Raw genomic sequence first — 21,330 nt, 5'->3', positions numbered from 1 at the left:
CCAATTTCATGTTTTGTCCTGTTATACCACCACCATGTGGCCAAGCACTGCCATTTTGTGCATGTGATGTCAGATTGAGCCCAAACATAAGTTTGCCAAGTTTGGTGAAAATATCTCATTCTGTTCAAGAGTTATAGCCATTCAGTAAAAGTGGCCACACCTTCTTCAAACGTTTTTGCCTGGTGTGGCCACACCTTCTTCAAACATTTTTATTTTGGTTGGGCGAAAAACCTAGGACTAGTTCACAAAAGTATATTTTTTATGTAATTATTTAACAAACAATTTGACTGACTCCAATGGTTCTTGTGGCAAAGTTGTTCAAAATGAGGTGCTCCATCAAATGTATATAAAACCATTTATGTGCATGAAAAACTTGATAGCGCCCCCAGTGGCTGATTAGTTTCAAAACACCGCTGGGGCCAAGAGTCATGCAAGTCTACTAAGTCCAATCGGCCTTTGTTACCCTTATCTAATAGCTGCTGAAAATGAATTGGTTGATGGCAGCCATGTTTTTCGAGATATGTGACTGTCCTCATAAATTTTGATTCGACCTTTGACAAAGACACTGCATGCAAAATTTCAAGTCAATTGGACCAATGGTTCCATAGTTAGAGCCAGATTCATGTTTTTCCTGTCAACAATCATGAATCAAGATGTAATCGAAGTGTAGACTTTCAGCTTTATTTTAAGAGGTTCCACAAAAATATGACATTCATCATTTAGGAATTGCAGCCATGGAATTACATGACTCAGGGGCTCAAAGGTATTTGGACAATTGACTGACAAGATGTTAATTGTTTCTAGTGAGAGAGAGAGAGAGAGAGAGAGAGTGTGAGAGAGAGAGAGAGAGAGAGAGAGCACAAATAGTGATTAGTAGAGAGTCATTGCCATTTATGTTCCTTGGGAAGTGAAAGAAACTGTATTTGTGTTTGTTAGGTTAGTTAATGTATTAATTTCTGCTGAATGTTAAAGAGGACATCCTGGGCGTTCCTATGTTACCCCATTCATCAAGGTGAGAGAACTATTTCCTCTTTCTGTCTGCATAAAATGAAACATTTGCATGAAGCACAGTTTATGGAAACAGAAAACTGTAAGTTAAATATTGTTTAGCTATTGTTATATTTGCTATAATATTATTATTATATTTTTGTGTTTTTTAACAATAATAGCCCATTTAAAATGTCCTTTGTTGTGGACACCAAGATGACCTTAATGTATTTTTTTATCCACATTGTTGTAGGAGACATTTTACTTATGACCATGTATGTTTTAATTATTTACAGGGAGCCAAATGAAGAATGTCCCCAGTAAAATGTTAAAATTGTTGCATTTAGGTTAATGTTCATATCCTTAATTAAATTTAATTGAAAAGAAATTAAGCATATACAGAATGAAAGAAAGTTAAATTGGTTGAATGGTTGACTGGTTTTGCAAATTTTAAGATGAATTTTAAGACACTTTTCATTAACCTCAGTTCTAAGGAGAATATATTTATATACAGAAGTAGAATTCTGTAGAATTCTTTAAATGTAAATGTAACTAATTTAGCCCATGTATTTTAATTTGCAGGTAAGCTTGCTGGATGAATGGTCCTGCTCCTCTTTACTGCATGGTCAAAAGTAGTGATAATCTAGGACAGAGCCTAGCTGGTGTCTAATATTTACAGTTGAAGATGTTGCGCTATCTGATCATTCTCTTTACGCTTCTCATGACTGCTGTAAACGTCCGAGGTGAGGTCTCTTTTATACGCCATTAGGTATTACAGCTGCAGCCTCACCACCTTATATAAATATATAATTCTGCTATTTATGAAGAAAAAAATGTAAGAAAGATTCTTTTCCTACGTTTTTAAATGGAGAGATCTCGTTTTAAAGGCATTAAACTGGCAATTTTAGTCTTAATGAGTGATTTTAAGGTTATGAACTTGAGATCAAGCAAAGTGCAGGATATATAGAGGATATCTGGAATCAAATCAGTAACACCTTCCTTAATCACTAATATGTCTGATTTCAGCACAATGTGAGAGACCTGCTGTTGGAGGAAACCGGATTTTGACTGATGATTCAGACCAACAAACTTTTCCTGATGGATCCACTGTAAAGTTCAGATGTTCCTCTGGTTATGTGCCTGTGAGAATATCAGCATCCAGGTCAATCACCTGCACCGGAACCCAATGGAGCAAACTCGAATTTCTATGCAAAAGTAATTTGTCTACAAACATCTTTTTAGATTGAGCTTTAATTTGTGCGTCGTTTGAATTACTGATGGCCGATATGACAAAAACATCATATCACGATTCTCGAAAACATTTTTTGTGTTTCTATTTTCCAAGCAAGTCGAAATGAGAGAAAAATGTGTTTACTGCATGTGTGTATTTTTATCCAGAAAAATCCTGTGGAAATCCTGGCGAGATCCACCATGGAAAGTATTTATTTCCAGAAGGAATTCTGTTTGGTGCAACAATCACAGCACAATGTAATGAAGGGTAAAGTTTAGCCTTTTCTCTTTTAAATATTTGGCCATATTTGTTTATGCACACATGTATCTGCTTGAACACACTATGTAATGTAACTATATACAAATTACACAACTAGTCCAATGTTTGAACATACTAGATTAAGTTAATTCCTAGTTAAGTTAATTCCTATGTATACATGTATTTCTGAATCAAAATCAGTATTATGGGAATTGGACAAGACTAATTGGAAAAGGAAATCGGGAACTAAATTTCATGCACTTTTTTATTTTTTTGCTTGGCCAATGTTTTTTTGTCCCAAAGTGCATATAATGGTGCTTGTGAACATTGGAAAGCATATTTTAAAACAAATGTCTATTTGTAGTTTTTGGCTTGTTGGACAACCAAGCAGAAATTGCAGAGAAACAGGTTGGGATGGGAGAGCTCCTGTATGCAAAGGTAATGTTATTTTGTTACTGTAAAAAAAATTGTACATTTCATCCTTAAAAATTGTTTTTAACTGGGGCAGTTTTGTTATGTAAAAAGTCTACACACCCCTATTAAAAATGCAGGGTTGTTTTGATGTAAAAAAAAAAAATCTTTTTCCACGTTTACTGTGATATTGCATTCAAACAAAGTTCATATGAAAAATATGAAATGTTTTGAGGGGAAAAAAAAGAAAAACCTTATAATCTGGTTGCACAAGTGTGAACACCCCTTTACTAATACATTATTAAAGCACCTTTTGCTTGTAATACACCAATCAGTGTTTTTGGCCAAGCGACTTCTACATCTCCATTTGGGATTTTAGTTTATTCCTCAAAATTGCTCCAGATCTATCACATTGTGAGGGTCATTTCACAGGTTTTTGATAGGATTTTAGATCTGGGCTCTGACTCGGCCATTCCAAAGTGCTTATCTTCTTCTTCTGAAACCATTCCTTTCTTGATGTAGATTTGTGCTTTGGGTTGTTATCGTGCTGGAAGATGAATGTTTTCTTCAGGAGTCTAACAGAGGTTTTTTAACTACAGGTTTTGTGCCAAAATAGACTGGTATTTGGAGCTATCCGTGATTCCCTCTATCTTGACTAGAGCCCCAGTCCCAGCTGAAATTATGTTTCTACTGGGAACTGTTCTAGAAAAATTGAACAATCCTTTTTTTTTTCCAGTGGCGAAGTGTCTAAAGCCTCCCAGTATAACAAATGGTATCTTTGATCCTGTGGAAGACTCATATGATTATAGAGAAGCAGTCATATACTCTTGTAAGAGAGGTCTTGATCTTATTGGACCTTCAGAAATAACATGCTCCGGTGATGGAACTTTTCAGCCTCCTCCTCCTCGGTGTCTATGTGAGTTCCGCTAGATTCAATATTTTAAAAAATATGTTATTAAAAATGAGGACAAAAATCCTGTTTTTACACTTTTATGAGGATCATCTTTTTTTTTTTTTGCTATATGTGTAATTTTCTAGAATAAACAGGTACAAGGAATAAAAAAGATGACATTTTTTTTTTTTTTTTTTTTTTTTTTTTGCAGTTGTGTCCTGTGAGAGTCCAAAAATCCCAAACGCAGTTCGAATTGAAGGAAGAGGGCCACCTTATAAATATAACAATTTTATCCGCTACCAGTGTAATAAAGGCTACAGAATGGAAGGGTCCGATTTCCTGACCTGTAAGGAAGATGGGTGGAATCCACCTCCTCCTCAGTGCACTGGTACCAATAATTAATGTTTCTCAATAATATACACAATTTTCTACATTACCGTGTGAAAGTCTTACGCACCCTATTTTTTTTAGTACAAACTTTGTTATAGATTTTTATTTTATGACATTATCCAGTTAGTACAAACGCATTTTACATTTCCAAACATTAGTTTTCCAGCACAAAATTAAATATTACAGAAAAATGTCAGTAAAGAAAGCAGCATTTTACATAAGAGACACTTTTCAGATAAAAAAACATAATGAAGGCTGCTGGGTTTTGCTGCAAAAATAAGAAGCAAGTGCGACAGTCAAAGTCTCCAGAAGAACTGTGGCTGCTTCTGCAAGATGCTCAGTAACACTTACAGCTCATTTCCTTATAAAACTGCACACACTGTACCTGAGACTAGAGCATTTTTTTTTAAAGCAAAGGGTCTTCACACCAAATATTGACTTTGTTTCATTTATTACTGTTTACTGCTCTTTACAGTATTTTTTAATGTAGAAACATTTAATTTCATTATTTTTGAAGGCATCTTTCCCTACAGCATTTCTTTGCATGTGCCTATGACTTTTGCACAGTACTGTATTTACTCCATTCATGCAATCAAAAGTTTTTTTTTTTTTTTTTGAGATCTAGTACCTTCAGAATATGATTACATAGGAAAAAGGACATGCATCTCAAAATATTAATGCAAATATATAATTGCAATTCTTTTCTTCCTCAGTTATAACGTGCTTAGAACCTCCTGCTATAGACAATGGACTATTTGACCCTCTGAAGGAGTTGTATGAATACGGACAAACAGTCACATACTCTTGTAATGAAGGTTTTAGACTTCGTGGAGCTTCAACAATAGCTTGTACTGATGATGGAACATTTCAGACTTCTCCTCAGTGTCAAGGTAAGTATTCGAAAAAAAAAAAAAAAAAAAAAAAGATATGATTGTGTTGTTTGTTTGTGTTGTGTGTGATGTTGAAATTTGCCTGGTCTCTTTAGTGGTCAAAACTTTCTTTGTTTTTTTTGGTTTTAAGATGAAGTGTTTTTATCCTAAATAGTTTTCTCACTTCTTGTGCTTAGTGTTCGAAATGACACATGAAAGACTTGATAATTTTCTGAGCAGATGGATGAGGTGTGTTGGCACTGGAGAAAACACCAAACTCTGCAGTTGCAAAATTCTCATATGCAGGGTATATAGCAAAAACCTAAAAGTAGGCCCAGAAGAGATAAATGTCCTAAATGGCACCTTTGTGGTCCTCGTTAGTGCACAAATGTGCAGACTTGAAGAAGTTTTGCAGGATTTAGGGCATCATTTGATACAGGGCCAAAGAGTAAAGGCCTGAATCTGAGGAACCACAAGTAAGCTAGGTCAAAATTCTACATGGAGGACTGCAAGGATAATGGAGCTCAGCCACGTGGCTGTAAATGGATTTTAGTGAGTGTAGCAGACAGAAAATATAGGACTGTTACTCTGGCTATGAACTAACGTGCATATGAGGACAAAGTCTCATCAAAGGTTTCTGCTCTTTTTTTCATCCAGAGATCTCCTGTGATCCACCAGCCATCCCAAACGCAGTTATCGATGAAAGCTTACCACGTTACAGATACGGTGTATCAGTCCAAATCAGGTGTAATAAAGGCTACAGAATAGTGGGGTCTGATGAACTGATGTGTTGGAAATATGGATGGATTCCACCTCTCCCGAAGTGTATCGGTAAAAATAATCAATGGTTTTGAACATTGTGGAACGTTGTTTTGTTTTGTTTTGAAGATATGCTCATTAGCTGAGGTAGGTTCCAAGTTTCTATTAAAGTTCTGCCTTTTACAGTTAGAAGAGCAGAAGATTGAATAGCAGAATCTCACAGAAACAAAGAACAGAATAATGACTGTTATGATGTTTTCAATTTTATTTTCAACATTCTTCAGCAGTGTCCCCGGGAACACAACATATCTGATAACTGTCTGGATGTGGTTCTAATATTGTAGTTAAGAGGTGAATATGTAACTTTGATCAAAGCTATCTTAGAGGAACAAAAGGCGTCATCAGTTTTACGCAGGCTTTACTCAAGATTAGGGTTAAAGCAATAAATTGGATACTGTAAATTAATGAATGAACGAATGAATGAATTTCTAAGTCACCATTTTTCATTTGCATATAACTTAAGACTTTAGTAGTGAGTCTAAGAGACTGGAATGATATTATGCAACTTCTCCTATCGCTTCTCAGCTGTTCCACTGAGCGAAAATTTCCTGGTATTTAAACACTGAATGTGAGTCACATGTATGACTTCAGAATTTTTTTAGGTTCACATACTGAATTCTGGTGGTGTGAATGAGCGTTGGTTAGATGACAGCTGATAAGTGGTCGGTATCAATGGATCCCTGGTTTTACCCTAGTTATAACTAAGTTTAAATAAAAAAAATACAAGATTGATGTAAGCTATGAATCCATTTCCCATAAGCACGCTGATGCAAGATCATGATATAATGCTATAAGCTTCCGTTCACTCCTCTTTTTTCCCCAGAGGTGACCTGTGATGTACCCAACATTAGCAATGCAGTCGTAGTTGGAAGAAAGGCATCATCCTATAACTATAACATGTCCATCCGGTACCAGTGTGATAAAGGCTACAGAATGGAGGGGTCTGACCTCCTGACCTGTGAGGAAAAGGGATGGAATCCACCTCCTCCAAAGTGCAACAGTAAGATTAATCAGCCCTATTCAATGATTGATTAAACCTTGTATTCACTACAGTTGTGATTCTTACAATGTTATGTTTATTCACAGATTCTGCTTCTTTAGCCTTAACTTTATTTGCTCTTTTGATTGACTCAAAGAGAAAAATATTTATAATTAATATAAAATATGTGCGTTTTTCATTTTGAGAAAAATGACCTACCGAGAAACACTTCTCAAAACGTCACTGCAAATATCTGCTTGGTCAATTGCAATTCTTTCTTCCTCAGTTGTGACCTGTTTAAAACCTCCTGTTATAAACAATGGACACTTTAACCCCCTGAAGGAGAAATATGAATATGGACAAACAGTCACATACTTGTGTAAGAAAGGGTTTAGACTTCAAGGTGCTTCAACAATATCATGTAGTGACGAAGGAACATTTCAGCCTTCTCCTCAGTGTCTGGGTAAGTCGTTGAGAAAATCCCAAACATCTTTTGAGTCTTGATTCTATTCATGTTTAATACAAGGATCTTTGTATTGTCTCCTAACTTTGTTTTTGTTCAGCTATCACCAACTTGCACCCGCTTGACTTTGCAATATGGTTAATGACTTGTGTTTTGAGTCACTGTCATGTTGAAATCCAACTGAAAAATATTGCAGTTCCCATTTATTGGTTACATAGTCGAAGCTTTCATTGTTTTATGGTTTAGAGAAAGGAGTTTTTTGTTTTGATCAAAGCAAACTGGAGTTTAGTGAGTTTAGCAGACAGAAAATATAGGAATGTTACTTTGTCTCTGAACTAATGTGGATATGAGGAAAGGCTCATGAAAAGTTTTTTCATGTACAAAAAACATGGATGGATTCCAACTCTCTCACTGTGTATCGGTAAAAATAATCAATGGTTTTGAACATTCCTGAACAATGTTTTGTTTTTTCAGTTTTTTGAAGATATTCTCATTAGCCTAGATTGGTTCCCAATTTCCATTAAAGTGTTGCCTTTTTTAATTCGAAGAGCAGAAATGCAAATAGCAGAGCCTCACAGATAGAAATAACAGAGGAATGAATGATATGGGTTTTTTTTTTTTGGTTCTTCTTTTTTTTAAACATTCTTCAGAGCAGTGTCCCCAGGAATAAAGTTTATCTGATGACTGTCTGGGCATGGTCCTAATATTCTAGTTAGTGTGCTTGATTGGTTTCCTTCTGTCCAAGACTCCCAGCCTGATAAGCCAACCAATTGCTCTAGTGAAGTTAATTGATATTGTTCAAATACACTTGTACGAACGTACCAAATTAAAAAAGAATCACATTATTCTTCTCTAAGTGTCTCACACTTGAAGAGGTTAATATCTATCTTTGATAAAAGCTATGTTAGAGGAACAAAAGACATCATCAGTTTATACAGGTTTTACTCAAGATTAAGACTGCCCAGTTAACAAATTAGAAACTATTTAATTAAAAGCAGTTACTTTAGATGAATGAATGAAGATATTTAGAAGTCACCAATTATTCTTACTTTGTGCATATTGAGGCCCACATGGCCAATGCTGACCTGCAGTAATTATAAAGCAGTCATTGATTTGGGTTTCCCTGTGTTTCAAAAGCTATCTTTCCTAACACCTAATTTTCTCCTTACTACTAGAATATGAAAAATTATTTTAGATGAGCACACTGATGCAACTTTGTTTTTGTTCAGCTATCATCAACTTGCACCTGCTTGACTTTGCAATATGGTTAATGACTGGTTTGAGTCACTGTCATGTTGAAATCCGACTGAAAAATATTGCAGTTCCTTTTAGTGGTTACATGGTCGAAGCTTTCGTTGCTTTAAAGTTTAGAGAAAGGAGTTTTTTGCACACTGACTTTAGTAAAAGTACTGCTACTGTAGCAATGATTCACTTAAGTAAATGTAAAAGTAATGATCAGGAAAATAACTCAAGTAAGAGTAAATAAGTTGTCTGGTAAAAAACAAATTGAGTAATTACTTTACAAATTACGTTTGGTATGTTTGGTATGTTGGCTGTGAAATGCCGATATCTTCATGGGTATTGGCTTTCATAATTTGCAGATCTTTATCATGCTGTTTCCTTTAAAGCATTTAAAACTGATGACACCTGATAAATTAGGCCAGGGATGCTAAACTGTCTCCACTGTCAAAAACATGACTAAGCATTTGGTGTTTGAAGAGTAAACTGCTTTCTTTTGATTGGGTCTTGAAATTGAATTATTTAAAATTTGCACATACTATAATTTTTTATAGTTCCCCATGTTCTCTGCAATTTAGTCTTGCCAAATCCCACCCACTAGCTAACTCTCCACTATCAGACAACAACTACCAACCGGCTACTTCCGAGACACGCAAAGCCAACCTCTGCATTTTTTTTCAAACTACTGCTCACACTGTGTTACAGGGCAGTGCAGCACACTCAGAGGAAGTGCTATCTGCTTGCAGATACCTGCCATTGCTTTGTGTCTCTCTGACAGGGGAGAGACAGTAATGCTATCCCTCCTATTGTGAGACCTGGCTTTGCTCTCTTGACTCCTGAATGTAGGATATAGCAAACACCAAAAGGCAGGCCCAGAAGAAAAGGCAGGCCTTGTCCCAAATGGCACACTTGCAGTCCTTGTTTGTGCACAAAGACACAGATAGATTTATTTCAGTATATATTTACTATATCAGATTTTAATGGGTGAAAAGTTCACATACACTTTGTCAGTATTTGTTGTCATTGCCTTTTAATTGCTTAACTTGAATCATCTTGGGGAATCCCTCCACAAGCTTCTCACAATATTTTGTTATAATTTTTACACATTCCTCCTGACAGAACTGGTGTAACTCTGTCAGGTTTGTGGGCTTCCTTGCTCTGTCATGCTTTTTCAGGTCGGTCCACAAATTTCAGTTCGGCCACTCCAATACTCTCACTTTGTTTATAAGCCATTTTGGTACAACTTTGGAGGTATGCTTAGGATCACAATCCTTTTAGATGATCCAGTTGAGACCAAGTTTTAATATTCTGACAGATGTCTTGAGGTGTTGCTTCAGTACTTCTAGATAATTCCCCTTCCTCATGATGCCATCTATTTTCTGAAGTGCACCAGTCCCTTTTCCAGAAAAAACCCACAACATGATGCTGTCACCCCCATGCTTCACAGTTGGGATGGTGCTCTTTTGATTAAAAAAACCTACCTTTTTTTCCTCCATACTTAGCACTGATCATTATGGCCATACAGTTTAGATTTTGTTTATCTGACCAGAGAACACTTCTCCAAAAGGCTAGTTCTTCATCCTGGTGATCACCTGCAAACTTCTGGCTTTTTTATGCTGGCCTTGGAGTAGGGGCTTCTTCATTGTGTGACAGCCATACAGGCCATGGCAAAATAGGACTCTTTTCATGATGGACATACATATTTTGGCACCTGTTGCCTGAGTACCTGAGTCTTGGGGCTCAGTTGAACCTTTTTGACCTAAGTTTGTTTATCCCTGGCAGTTGTTTAGTTATTTGTGTTATTCTGGGAGTTATTTGGGCCTCCTTCCTGAAAAAAAAAGCAGTGTCTGTATGGTCCCAAGATTTTTATATTTGCATACAATTGTTTGTACAGGTGCTCATGGTACCTTCAGTTGTTTGAAATTGCTCCTAAGGATGAACCGTTTTGTTGGGGTCCACAGATTTTTTTCTGAGGTGTTGGCTGAGTTGTTTGGATTTTCCCAATGGTATAACGGGCAGAAAGACACTGGTTCTAAAGGTAGACCCTTTTACAACCACATTTGCACTCAGAATTGACTCCTAATTATGACAGTTGGCCAATTAGAATGTAACAAAGGAGACTCAACAGGATGGTGCAAGGCAAGCTCATACACCAAAGTCAGACAGAAGATACATGGCTCAGAACTCATACGAATGAACAGGCAAATGGTAAAGCTTCATATTAAGTCCCAAGTGTGAACAGGATTTTGAAACAACCAAGGAAGAAGTGATGCAAAATTCAGGGGAGGGTTCCCTCTAGAGGTGTGACACAAGCTTTTAAATGTCATTACGTCAATGCCTGGAATCTTCCAGATTGTTTAAAAAAGACAGGCTACTTGGTGTATGTAAACTTTTGACTGAAGGAATAATAAAAGCTGAAATAAATCTCATAGCGACCTTTTTAAAATGTCCTCTGATGTGAACAAAGTAGATACCCTAATTGACTTGCCAGAAGAAAGGTATGGTAACATGAAATGTGTGGAGTTGTGAAAAATTGAGTTTGAGTGTCTTTAGCCTAGGTGTATGTAAACCTTTGGCCACATCTATGGAGATTAAAGGCCTAAATCTGAGGGACCACAAGTAGTCTTGGCAAATGTCTACATGGACGGCTACAGAAGAGAGGGATTACTTGACCTGTGAGGAACATTGTATTGGTGAAGCTACACATTACGATGTTTTTGAATATTGTGATGTTACAATGTTTTCGAACATTGTTGAACAATGTTTTTTTTTTGTTGATTTTTTTTTCATTGTTTTGAAGATCTTTGCCAGTGTCGGTTCTTAATTTCCATTAATGTGATACATTATTTAATTCAAAGAATTAAAAGAATAGAAATGCTAAATGAATGACAGATTAATGATTGATATGATTTGTTTTTAATTTATCAACATTTTTTTTTCTTATTTTTAACATTCTTCCAAGCAGTGTCTCAGGGAATAGACTGTATCTGAAATTTTTTTTTTTTCCTAATATGAAGTGCATTAGCTAGCTGTATTAGTTACTTTGGATCGAGTAAGGGTTGCAGTGGAGAACAGCAGGTTTTATTTACTTCAGAAAAGCACTTCAAGTATGTTTTTGTATTGTGTTGGAATTCCTTGTTATCAGTAAGGGATAGTGGCTGATTTTCACAAACAATATACTGGTTACAAGCTGATATTTTTACTCACTTAGTGTTGTCTGTAGACAGTTCTTCTCACCTAGCTAGTGTTTGCTGCATCCCATGCCTGTGAATAATAAAGTGTATGTGTGTGAAAGTCACTGGATAATCATACCTAATAAACTGACTACTAGAATATGAATATTTATATACACAGATACACACTGAGTTGCCAGTTTATTAGGAACACTGATCCAGTGTCTAAAAAAACTGGAAACTCAGTGTACGTAATTTTTAGTCTCTGCAACATTAATGGAATGTGAAAGATGTCCTTAAAAAAATAACTTTTCAAACTTCCTCTCAGTATCATACTGTCTAAACACATACCGTGAACAACGAACCCATTTTCTATTAGCACACTGATATTAGATGTATAGTTGATGTGGTTTGAAATAAACAGCGTTCTATGTTTCTGTTCACTCTTCTATATTTCCAGAGGTGACCTGTGATGAACCCCAAATTAAACATGCATATATAATTGAAGGCAAATCGACATATTACGGATATAAATCATCGGTCAGGGTCCAGTGTAAGACTCTATACAAGATGGAAGGGTCTGAATACCTGACCTGTGAGGAAGACGGATGGAATCCACCTCCTCCACGGTGCCATTTCAGTAAGATTAATACATGTTTTGAAATCTTTTAGCCTGAAATTCAGAAGAAATCCTATACTAGGCAATTGTCGTGGTACAAAAACAATGGCTATGTTTACATGCACGTCAATATTCCGATATTAATTGGAATTTGACAATATTCTAATTACTATTGAGTCATGTAAACGCCGCAATCCGATTGCCCGATTCAGATTAAGACAATATTCTGATTTCCCAAATTCCAATTCCCATTCCTGGAATATGCCTGTTTTAATCAGAAATTTGTTGCATGTAAACACCTTATTCAGAAAATCCACTGAAAGGAGATCCATGTGCTCAATCTGCAAGGAATTGTGGGTGCTAACAGTTGGCGTAGCTGTTGGCTAGGTATTACGGAATACTTACATACTTACAACAACCATGTATACAGGAATATTCTGATACCTGTATGCATGTAAACATCATATTCAGAATATGGCTAATAATAATAATAATAATAATAATAATAATAATAATCACCTTCCATATATTTAAAATGCAAAGTGCTTTACATTGCAAGTAAAAAAAAATGGGAGTCAAAAATAAAATAGTAAAATAGACAAATAATAACTAATGATTAAAATAAGATGAGGCAAGCTGCTATAGTATTTTAGTGCATGCTGCTAAATAATGTACACCACGTTGGTGTGATGCGGCCCAACATGAAGCCCTCTTTAAGTTAATAAGATGAAAAATGCAGCTTGTCATGGTACCAAGAAACCAGAAAGCACAATGTCTTCTGTCCTGAAGACTTTCCTGTATTTCCTTTCATATATTTGAAATAAATATTACCTTAGACAAAGCTTCAGCATATTATTTATTCTACATTTTTCTTTGTTCAATACCAACATGTTTAGTATGAATGCATGTGTGAATGCATTATTATTATAGAAACAGTAACCTATTAGAAACCAGCGCATTAGTACAAACCTCTGATTTAAATTGCAGCCGGAACTATTGTTAGATCTACTGTTATAGAGAATTAATCAATACCTTCTGTCCAATCGAGAATCAAGAATTCAACAATATAATTCTATTATATACAATATAATATATAATTCTATGATAAAAAAATGCAATAAACAGTAGCTGTGATAGAAAGATGAAGATAATTCCAATATAAAATATTTAACAAAAATACAATAATGTCAGATTAATATGCCAGTAAAATAAGATAAATAGTTAAATGTAGTTTAATGCTAAGGTGAAAAAATTATTTTTTTTTTTCAATCAGAGATAGATGGACATATGTTTGTTTGTGCAGGAAAAGTCTGCTTCAACACGATTAATACGTGGAAATTGGAGATTCCGAGATGTTTGAAGGCACTATATCATTAATAGATTTATAAACTAGTAATAAAATTTTCTCTCTTTAATATTGCTTTTGTAAACATAAAGGCACAGTCAGATAATCACAATGACAAATACGTTTATATATTATATTGCATTATAAATACAATTATAAATACTCGTCTATTTGGGGAAAAAAGAAAAGAAAGAAAGAAATGACTTGGATTCAGTTCCATGGTGGAGTTTTATTCAGTCCAGGTGCTTTTGTAGGTTTAGTACATGAACATTGCAGTGTTGCTCATTACAGTGAGAATGATTATGAAATTAGAATCCAAGTTCATAAAATTAAAATAGTCTTCTGAATTGCCATTTTCAAAAGCAGAGTCTCTGTTGTTACACTAGACGGCAAAATGGAGCAATAAACTCTTATGTAGTACAGCATTAATAGCATTTACTTAGAATTAATTTTGCCCCTACATCAATATTTTTTATGTAGATTCATGACATATTCATTTTCATATTTTCATATTAATATCCTGACATTTAATTGAGCTTGGAAGCAAAAGTATTTGAATATGAATTGAATTGAAAATTCGTTTCTCTGTTGACGAGTGCCAGTCAAAAACCCCCAACTTTTTTTCATCACTTTCTAATCATCCTCATCATTAACATTATTCGTAAAGTGTGGCCTTTCTTGTAGACCTCTTTAAACTTTTCGGGTCAAAATATTCGTTCGTTTTTTCTCTTTTTGCCGAAGTTGTTTGGTGACATCTCTAATAAATCTAATAAACATATACTATAAATATACTAAATATTAAAAATATACTATAGTTTGATGTTAGCTAAGTTGAACATATACTGATAGATTTTATTTCACATTAACAAATTTATAACGTTCTCCATTTACCTTGCCAGAAAGAAAGCGAGGAAATCAAGCGAAATGAGAGCATGAGATGGGGGAAGGGGGGAAGGGGGCGGGGCGAGGAAGTGTCTGTTAATATCGGAGAGTTCACAGCACCTGCACAGATCATTCCAGAGTCACCTGTCGATTGGCTCATCTCTCATTTTATTGGGGAGGAAAAGACTGTTCTTTTGGCGTATTTTTGTGTGATAAATCACACAAGTACATCGTGCAGCAGAGTGCCATTACCGGCCCAAAGTGCATTATTCTCGTTTACACCACAACACGACGTTTAAACAACAATATGTTTCTTAAATCTGTTTATTTTAGTCTTAGTTTATGTGGTGCATCCACTGTAAAGGCCCTGTATATGAGCTGTTAGAGCAGCTCTGACCATTCAGACCAGTGGGTTGGCAGTGACTGAACTTCTTTAGCTAATTAACTACGTTGTTGGCTTAGACAATTCGAAGCAAGGACTGGTGGGACAACATCGTCTTGCACCACTTCACAGACGAGGAGTGGAAGGAGAATTTTAGGATGACACGACAGTCATTGATGACACTATGCTCAATGGTGGAGGGGTACATAGCACCTGGTGAGGCTACGGTCAGAGCCCCAATACCGCTGACAGCCGTGCGTCATACGTCATTACGTGATTAGTACGTCATTGCACATGCGCAGAACTATCTGGTTTCATTTTCAATCCGATGAAGTGTTTACATGTCCTCTCCATCGGATTAGAAAAGGTTTAAACCACCCCTTACGATACGAATGAAATTTTAATCGGTTTTGGCCAGTTCATTCTGATTGACGTGTTTACATGTGACTTTTTAAATCTGATTGTGCTTCTAGTCCAATTACGATCGGATTATTAGTGTCCATGTAAACGTAGCTATTGATCACACAAAGTAAGCAGAAATTAGTCTTGTATACACCAGAAAGTTTGCACAGAAAAAAATAACCATGAGGGATGGAGAAATGTACAGTATGTCCAAATAGTCAGTTTAATAATAGTCTATTTTTATCAACTTATTTTGCTTTTCTGTTCCAGATCTCAAGTTTTTACTAAACCAGAAAATTTGTTCTCTGGTCAATATGTGCTCCAGCGCTCTTACAACAGAGGAAACTTCACCAAAAAGCATGTACTGAAAGTGACCCATACAGATCGTCCCAGACTCTCTCCGGCTAATTTAAACATTTGGAGACTTTCATTCATCAGTGTAATTTGGTCAAGATTTGGACGAGTGTCCAGACATCTTGCTTTAGGGTACTGAATAACCTTAGCATTTATCTATAAAGACAATGTATGCTTGCTTTTCAAATCAAAGTCTGCTCTATTCTCTATTTTTGCAAATCACATAATTGTACAACTACCACACCAATTATGAGTGACTTCTAATGTTTGCCTTTTCTGTGTTACGTGAATTTTTTACAGAATGTTGAATCAAGTTTGTGTAACTTTGGGTAAGTTCACAGACTGAGCTGGATATGAAACACATCAACTATTAGCATTTTCTTTGCATTAAAATATGCTATAAAAAATTCTATTTTGTGACTGTCTTATGCTTTACACGTTTTTTGTTTTAAACACATTCAGTCAGTGTGACATGATTTCTGAAATGCATGCATCATTTTGACCAAAATTATTTCCTTATTTATTTACGCCGTGATTCATCTCAGTCAGTCAGAGAAACTGTCACCTGGAGCACCCAGAATAATGCTGAAACATTAAAGGGCATATTTCCATATTGCACATGCCACTTGACACGGATCATGTCAATTATTCTGAAGAAACCTGTTCTAAACATAAACAGACTCTAGCACCCTGGGTCTTGAGTGAAGGTCAAAAAAAAGCCAAAAGAATATTTTCTCATATTTTAATACCAAAATGTTTGTGCACCTTATGGTTAAAATAATAATTAATATTAATGAACTGAAAGATACATAACAATGGTTATGTTAAATTAACAGTTTAACGGTTAATTCTATTAAAGCAATACGTAATGACGTAATGAGAGTCTTTGTGGACACACACACACAGATATATATATTTATATATATATATATATATATATATACATATATATATACACACATATTTCTGTTAAAGGTCTGATTTTGTATGACATTCAGAAAGGGTAATTCAGAGGGCCATTTTTCCCTCCATTTTTGTAAAATATAATGTCACACCCCACCCCCTCTTAGATTCATATTTTGATTCAGTATACAGACCTCTGCTGAAAATGGAGAAACGGGTAAAGAAGGAAAGAAACTCCTCATTTTTAGTTTTATATATATATATATATATATATATATATATATATATATATATATATATATATATACACTTCTATTAAAGGTCTGATAGTACTGCTGGGAACGAAAATCATAATTCACTTCAAACCTCCGAAATGTAAAATTTCATACAAGACTTCACCAAAATAACAAGGTTTATGATAAATGAGTGGTTTCACAAGTAGAAGATTTTAATTTTATTGAATTCAGAACAAGCAAAAATATTGTTGTAGTAGTAGATACTGTATTGTACTGGAACTGCTATGATCCCTCTAATTCACACATTTCACCCTGTGAGCTTTAAAACTATCTGTAATAGATTATCTATTTATTAACAGAAGCTCTTTCATCACTGACATACTCTTTACACTACTCTTTACTTTACAAAACACAATGGTCTTTACTCAGTGGTTTATTTTGTTGCCTATTTCCTGCTGCACCTTTCATACTGCAGTGTGGAGGAAATGATTCACTGACCAGTGGCTATGTAAACAATAAAACTGGTTCTTGTCATTTCTTTTTATAAAAGCTTACTACATACAAGTATGTATGTTGTAATGATATGAGCTTTTAAAAATTATTTTTATATACTGCATATTTGTATATGCAGTTTTACACTGTAGACATGTAAGTGCTTGGTCTTTTAAAACTAATACAATAGAGAAATACAACATAGCCCTTTTTATTTACCATATTATTTACCACATCAAATTCTGTGTAAATAAATCTTATTTATAAATGAAAAAACAATATTCTGAACAGCGTTATTGTCTTTATTCAGGCAAAACAGATGTTTACAGCTGAAATCTTTAGGAAAAATTTGTCTAGGGCAAAGTTCTTGTCTTGATGGTGTGTGTGTGTGTGTGTGTGTGTGTGTGTGTGTGTTTAATTGGTAATATAATACACCTATAAATGCCAGTCACTTCCTGCTGATCAGTCATGTGGGTGTTTACATGGTTCCAGCGAATTTGGCTATGGCTCAACAAGTCATGGTTTTGATAAGGGTGAAGCACTTGTAAGCCACTGTAAACATTAATTTTAGCTTATCATAGACTGTTAAATTAATGTTTACAGTGGCCTACAAGGTGTGTGCTTTGAATAAAAAAATCACACTTTTTTATATCAAGACAGAAATGTTAGTGACCACTAGGCTGTTCATCCCTGTGAGAGGTTTTGTTTCTTTGAGTAAGAAGCTCCTGTAATAAAACATTTATCACTACTATCATCACCCAGCTATAATGTCAAAACATTGAAAAGTCAAATTCCACTAAGGTGGTAAGGTAAAAATACAGTAAGTATGTAAGAAACGAAACATGGTCAGGTGCAGTGCGGTCGATGCTAAGTGGAGGGCCCATCATCATTCAATTTATCTCTTTATAGTTCCATTTAATTTTGTGGAATGTCCACAAAACAAATTAGTTCCTGTTATCACTTACATTATAGCAGTTGTTCTTGTACCAGTCTCTTTTCTCTGTCTCAGAAATAAGAAAGCACAAACTGTTGCGGAAATTATGCTATTATACTATTACAAAGAGCTGACACTGAAGACTCCTTCCATAAATATTACATAAATGTCTCCTTACAGAAAAATTCACCAAGTAAACGATCATAAGTTTTTCTTATTACATTTATCAGCACATTTTTAAAAATTATTATTATTTAATTTAATTATTATTATCATTAGATTATGTGGAATATCTGCCATACAACTGTCTGTGAATTAGCTATTACTATAGAAACAATACTGTATTAGAATTAACATTAACCTTTTATTTGCCTTGCAGCTGAAACCACTTTCAAAGATGGCGTTATAGGAAATTAATCAACACCTTCTGACCAAACAGGTTTGTGAATATGTTTATATGGTTGTAACAACATGCCCCATTGCAGTATTCCTTATTCATGGATGACACAAGGTAGTTGGTGTGTGTGTGTGGCACTTGTATGATTCAGCAGCATTGCTGGGATTTTTAAACATTGTGTAAACTTTCTGTTCACTTTTTTAGACACACCTTACATTGTAAGTATACTATGTGTACAGTTAGGGACTGTAGCTTATCTTTTTGTTCATTAATTTGTATTGAAGGAAAAAACTTGCATATCAATATTCATAATCAATATGTGATCTTCAATGGTGTGAAATATTTATTTTATTTTATTATTAAATTCCTAATTGACCATTTTTAGTCTATTTTCATTATTGTTTTTTTCCCTACATTACCCGCAATCTCATTCTATTTAAAGATGGCCCACATCTCTACTTAAAGAGTGTGATACAGCGGCACTTTAGACCTTTAGTCTGGCCAGCTCTCTCGTCTCATTATCTATACACTCTGCTTAAACAGATCAGTTTCCAAAGCTTCAAAGCTTTAATACTGCCATCACCGCCATTGCACTCATCATCTCATAGAGCCGTTTCTTTGTGAAACGATTTTTTGTCTCCACTACTTCTATGCTGGATTTCTCCTGACTGAGAAAGTTTATGAAAGCCCTTGCTGTTTTTTTTTTTCTTTTTGGGGTAACAGCAAAAACTGACCTTTATCCGTTACATCTGAAGTGTGTTCTCCTTTTAAACTCCATTGTAACAGCGCTAGCACTAACAATCTGATATCAATTCGGAACAAACCTCTAACTTCTCACAGGAACAATGGAAACACAACAACCAACACATTAGCACCAGAATCATGAACACATCACAAATATTTCAGTCTGAACATATTTAATGTGTTTCTGGGTGGACTTTTCCTTTAACCTATTCCTATTATGTTATGGGTCAATTCGACCCATTTTCACTTTTCTCGCCCTCTCTTTTTCTATCTTAAATTCTTTTCGTCATTTAGGGTCATGAACTTACAAGGTCTGATCACACTGATCACGCTGATGTGTTGTGGAAGGTCTGTTCAATATCTGTATACAAAGATGGTGCTGTGAGTCATTTTGACTCGGACACTTTCATGTTCAGAGATGGTTTCACAGACCTAAAATAAAAAAGTCTTTGATGTATATAGTTATGACTGGTTCTGATTGGCCTGGGAGGGTAAAAAGGAGCTTCCCTACATTGCTTGACAGTACTGCAACAGACTTTGTCAGACATAGGTGCTAAAAATGAGCTCCAGAAGAACGACAGTCCAAGAAGTCTTTTCACAGTTTTTGCTCTGTGATACTGAAATAGAGGATGAGGTTTCAGAGACAGAAGACGCTCCAGATGTAGAGGACAATACACTTGAAGATCCAGATGTTGAATTTTCTTCAGGTGAAGAAGACTCAGAGGACGAGCCTGCCATAGATTCCCCTCCATTAGAAACAATGGAACACAGCCACAATCAAGAGGAGTTGGAGCATGGAAATCTAAAGACGGTAGTATAGAATAGTCACCTTCACCACAACAAAGACAAGGCGCAAAGACAAAGACTATCAGCTTCCAGTGTAATCAAAATGGTTCCAGGGACTACAAGATTTGCTGTCATTCGAGTATATAAGCAGCTACTGAAGGCGGCTGCAGTAAAGGCCTGGCAAAGCATCGCAAGGGAGGAACCTCAGCATTTGGTGATGTCCATGAGTACCAGACTTCAGTCAGTCATTGACCGCAAAGGATTTGCATCCAAGTATTAAAAGTAATCATAGTATTTATGATTATTAGTTTGTCCAAATACTTTGAGCCCGTGATATTTTTTTTTAAATATTTTTGTTAAATCCCTTGAATTAAAGCTGAACATCTGCACTTCAATCACATCTTGATTGCTTCATTTCAAGTCCATTGTGGTGGTGTACAGAGGCAAAATTATGAAAAGTGTGTCACTGTCCAAATACTTATGGACCTGACTGTAGCAGTCAGCACATGACTGCTCATTGGCTTCTGGTGATTTTCTACAACACTGTACATGTATCTGTTTACAATGCCTATATCCTCAGGACTGAAATAAACCAACAATAGAAGGAGGACAAATTACACAGACGTCAGATTCCCAAGATCCGGAGGCGAACCCAGCCACCTCAAACCCTGGCAGCTGCAACCATTGTCCAGAAATTTCAAGCTGTAATATCCAAACCTGCAGCCAATCAGCAAGCAAAGAATGCGGTGGGTACGGGGGATGGCAAGAAGTGGAAAAGGTGTCAGGTCTGCCACCCTCAACAAGACTGTAAAACCAGCAACACGTGGTATTTCCAGTGCAGGAAATACATCTGCAGAAAGAACACACTTCCACTGTGCTCACCATGTGGGCAGAAATGAAAAAGCCAGAGAATTATTTTGAATTTTGAAATCTTTGCGTCATGTTAATTAACAGCGTTATCAGAAAGCCACAGTTTGTGAAGAACTTTGTTAAATATGTTAAATATGGTGCATTGTATATACTATATGCTGTCCTTTTTTTTTTTTTTTTTTTTATTTCTGACAATGCATAATACAGTTTTAATATTTTGACCTGACTCTTTGCTTGTTTTTGTGTGCATTTAAACAGCGTGGCTCAGTTTGA

At 35.5% G+C, this 21,330-nt stretch overlaps 1 protein-coding gene across 1 annotated transcript; it reads left to right on the top strand.

Annotated features, from left to right (window-relative positions):
- The first annotated feature begins 1,247 nt into the window (after positions 1-1,247).
- Positions 1,248-16,562, top strand: LOC113530570 (C4b-binding protein alpha chain). Its single transcript, XM_034311656.2, has 12 exons — positions 1,248-1,730; positions 2,014-2,202; positions 2,386-2,485; positions 2,841-2,914; positions 3,624-3,803; positions 3,991-4,167; positions 4,883-5,059; positions 5,696-5,869; positions 6,681-6,857; positions 7,123-7,299; positions 12,172-12,351; positions 15,612-16,562. The coding sequence occupies exons 1-12, from the start codon at positions 1,673-1,675 to the stop codon at positions 15,707-15,709; spliced, it is 1,761 nt and encodes a 586-aa protein (XP_034167547.2). The 5' UTR covers positions 1,248-1,672; the 3' UTR covers positions 15,710-16,562.
- The last annotated feature ends 4,768 nt before the right edge of the window (positions 16,563-21,330 follow it).

This window comes from Pangasianodon hypophthalmus, chromosome 16 (assembly GCF_027358585.1).
Source record: "Pangasianodon hypophthalmus isolate fPanHyp1 chromosome 16, fPanHyp1.pri, whole genome shotgun sequence".
Taxonomy (NCBI): Eukaryota; Metazoa; Chordata; class Actinopteri; order Siluriformes; family Pangasiidae; genus Pangasianodon; species Pangasianodon hypophthalmus.
This window is presented reverse-complemented; position numbering and strand designations above follow the sequence as displayed.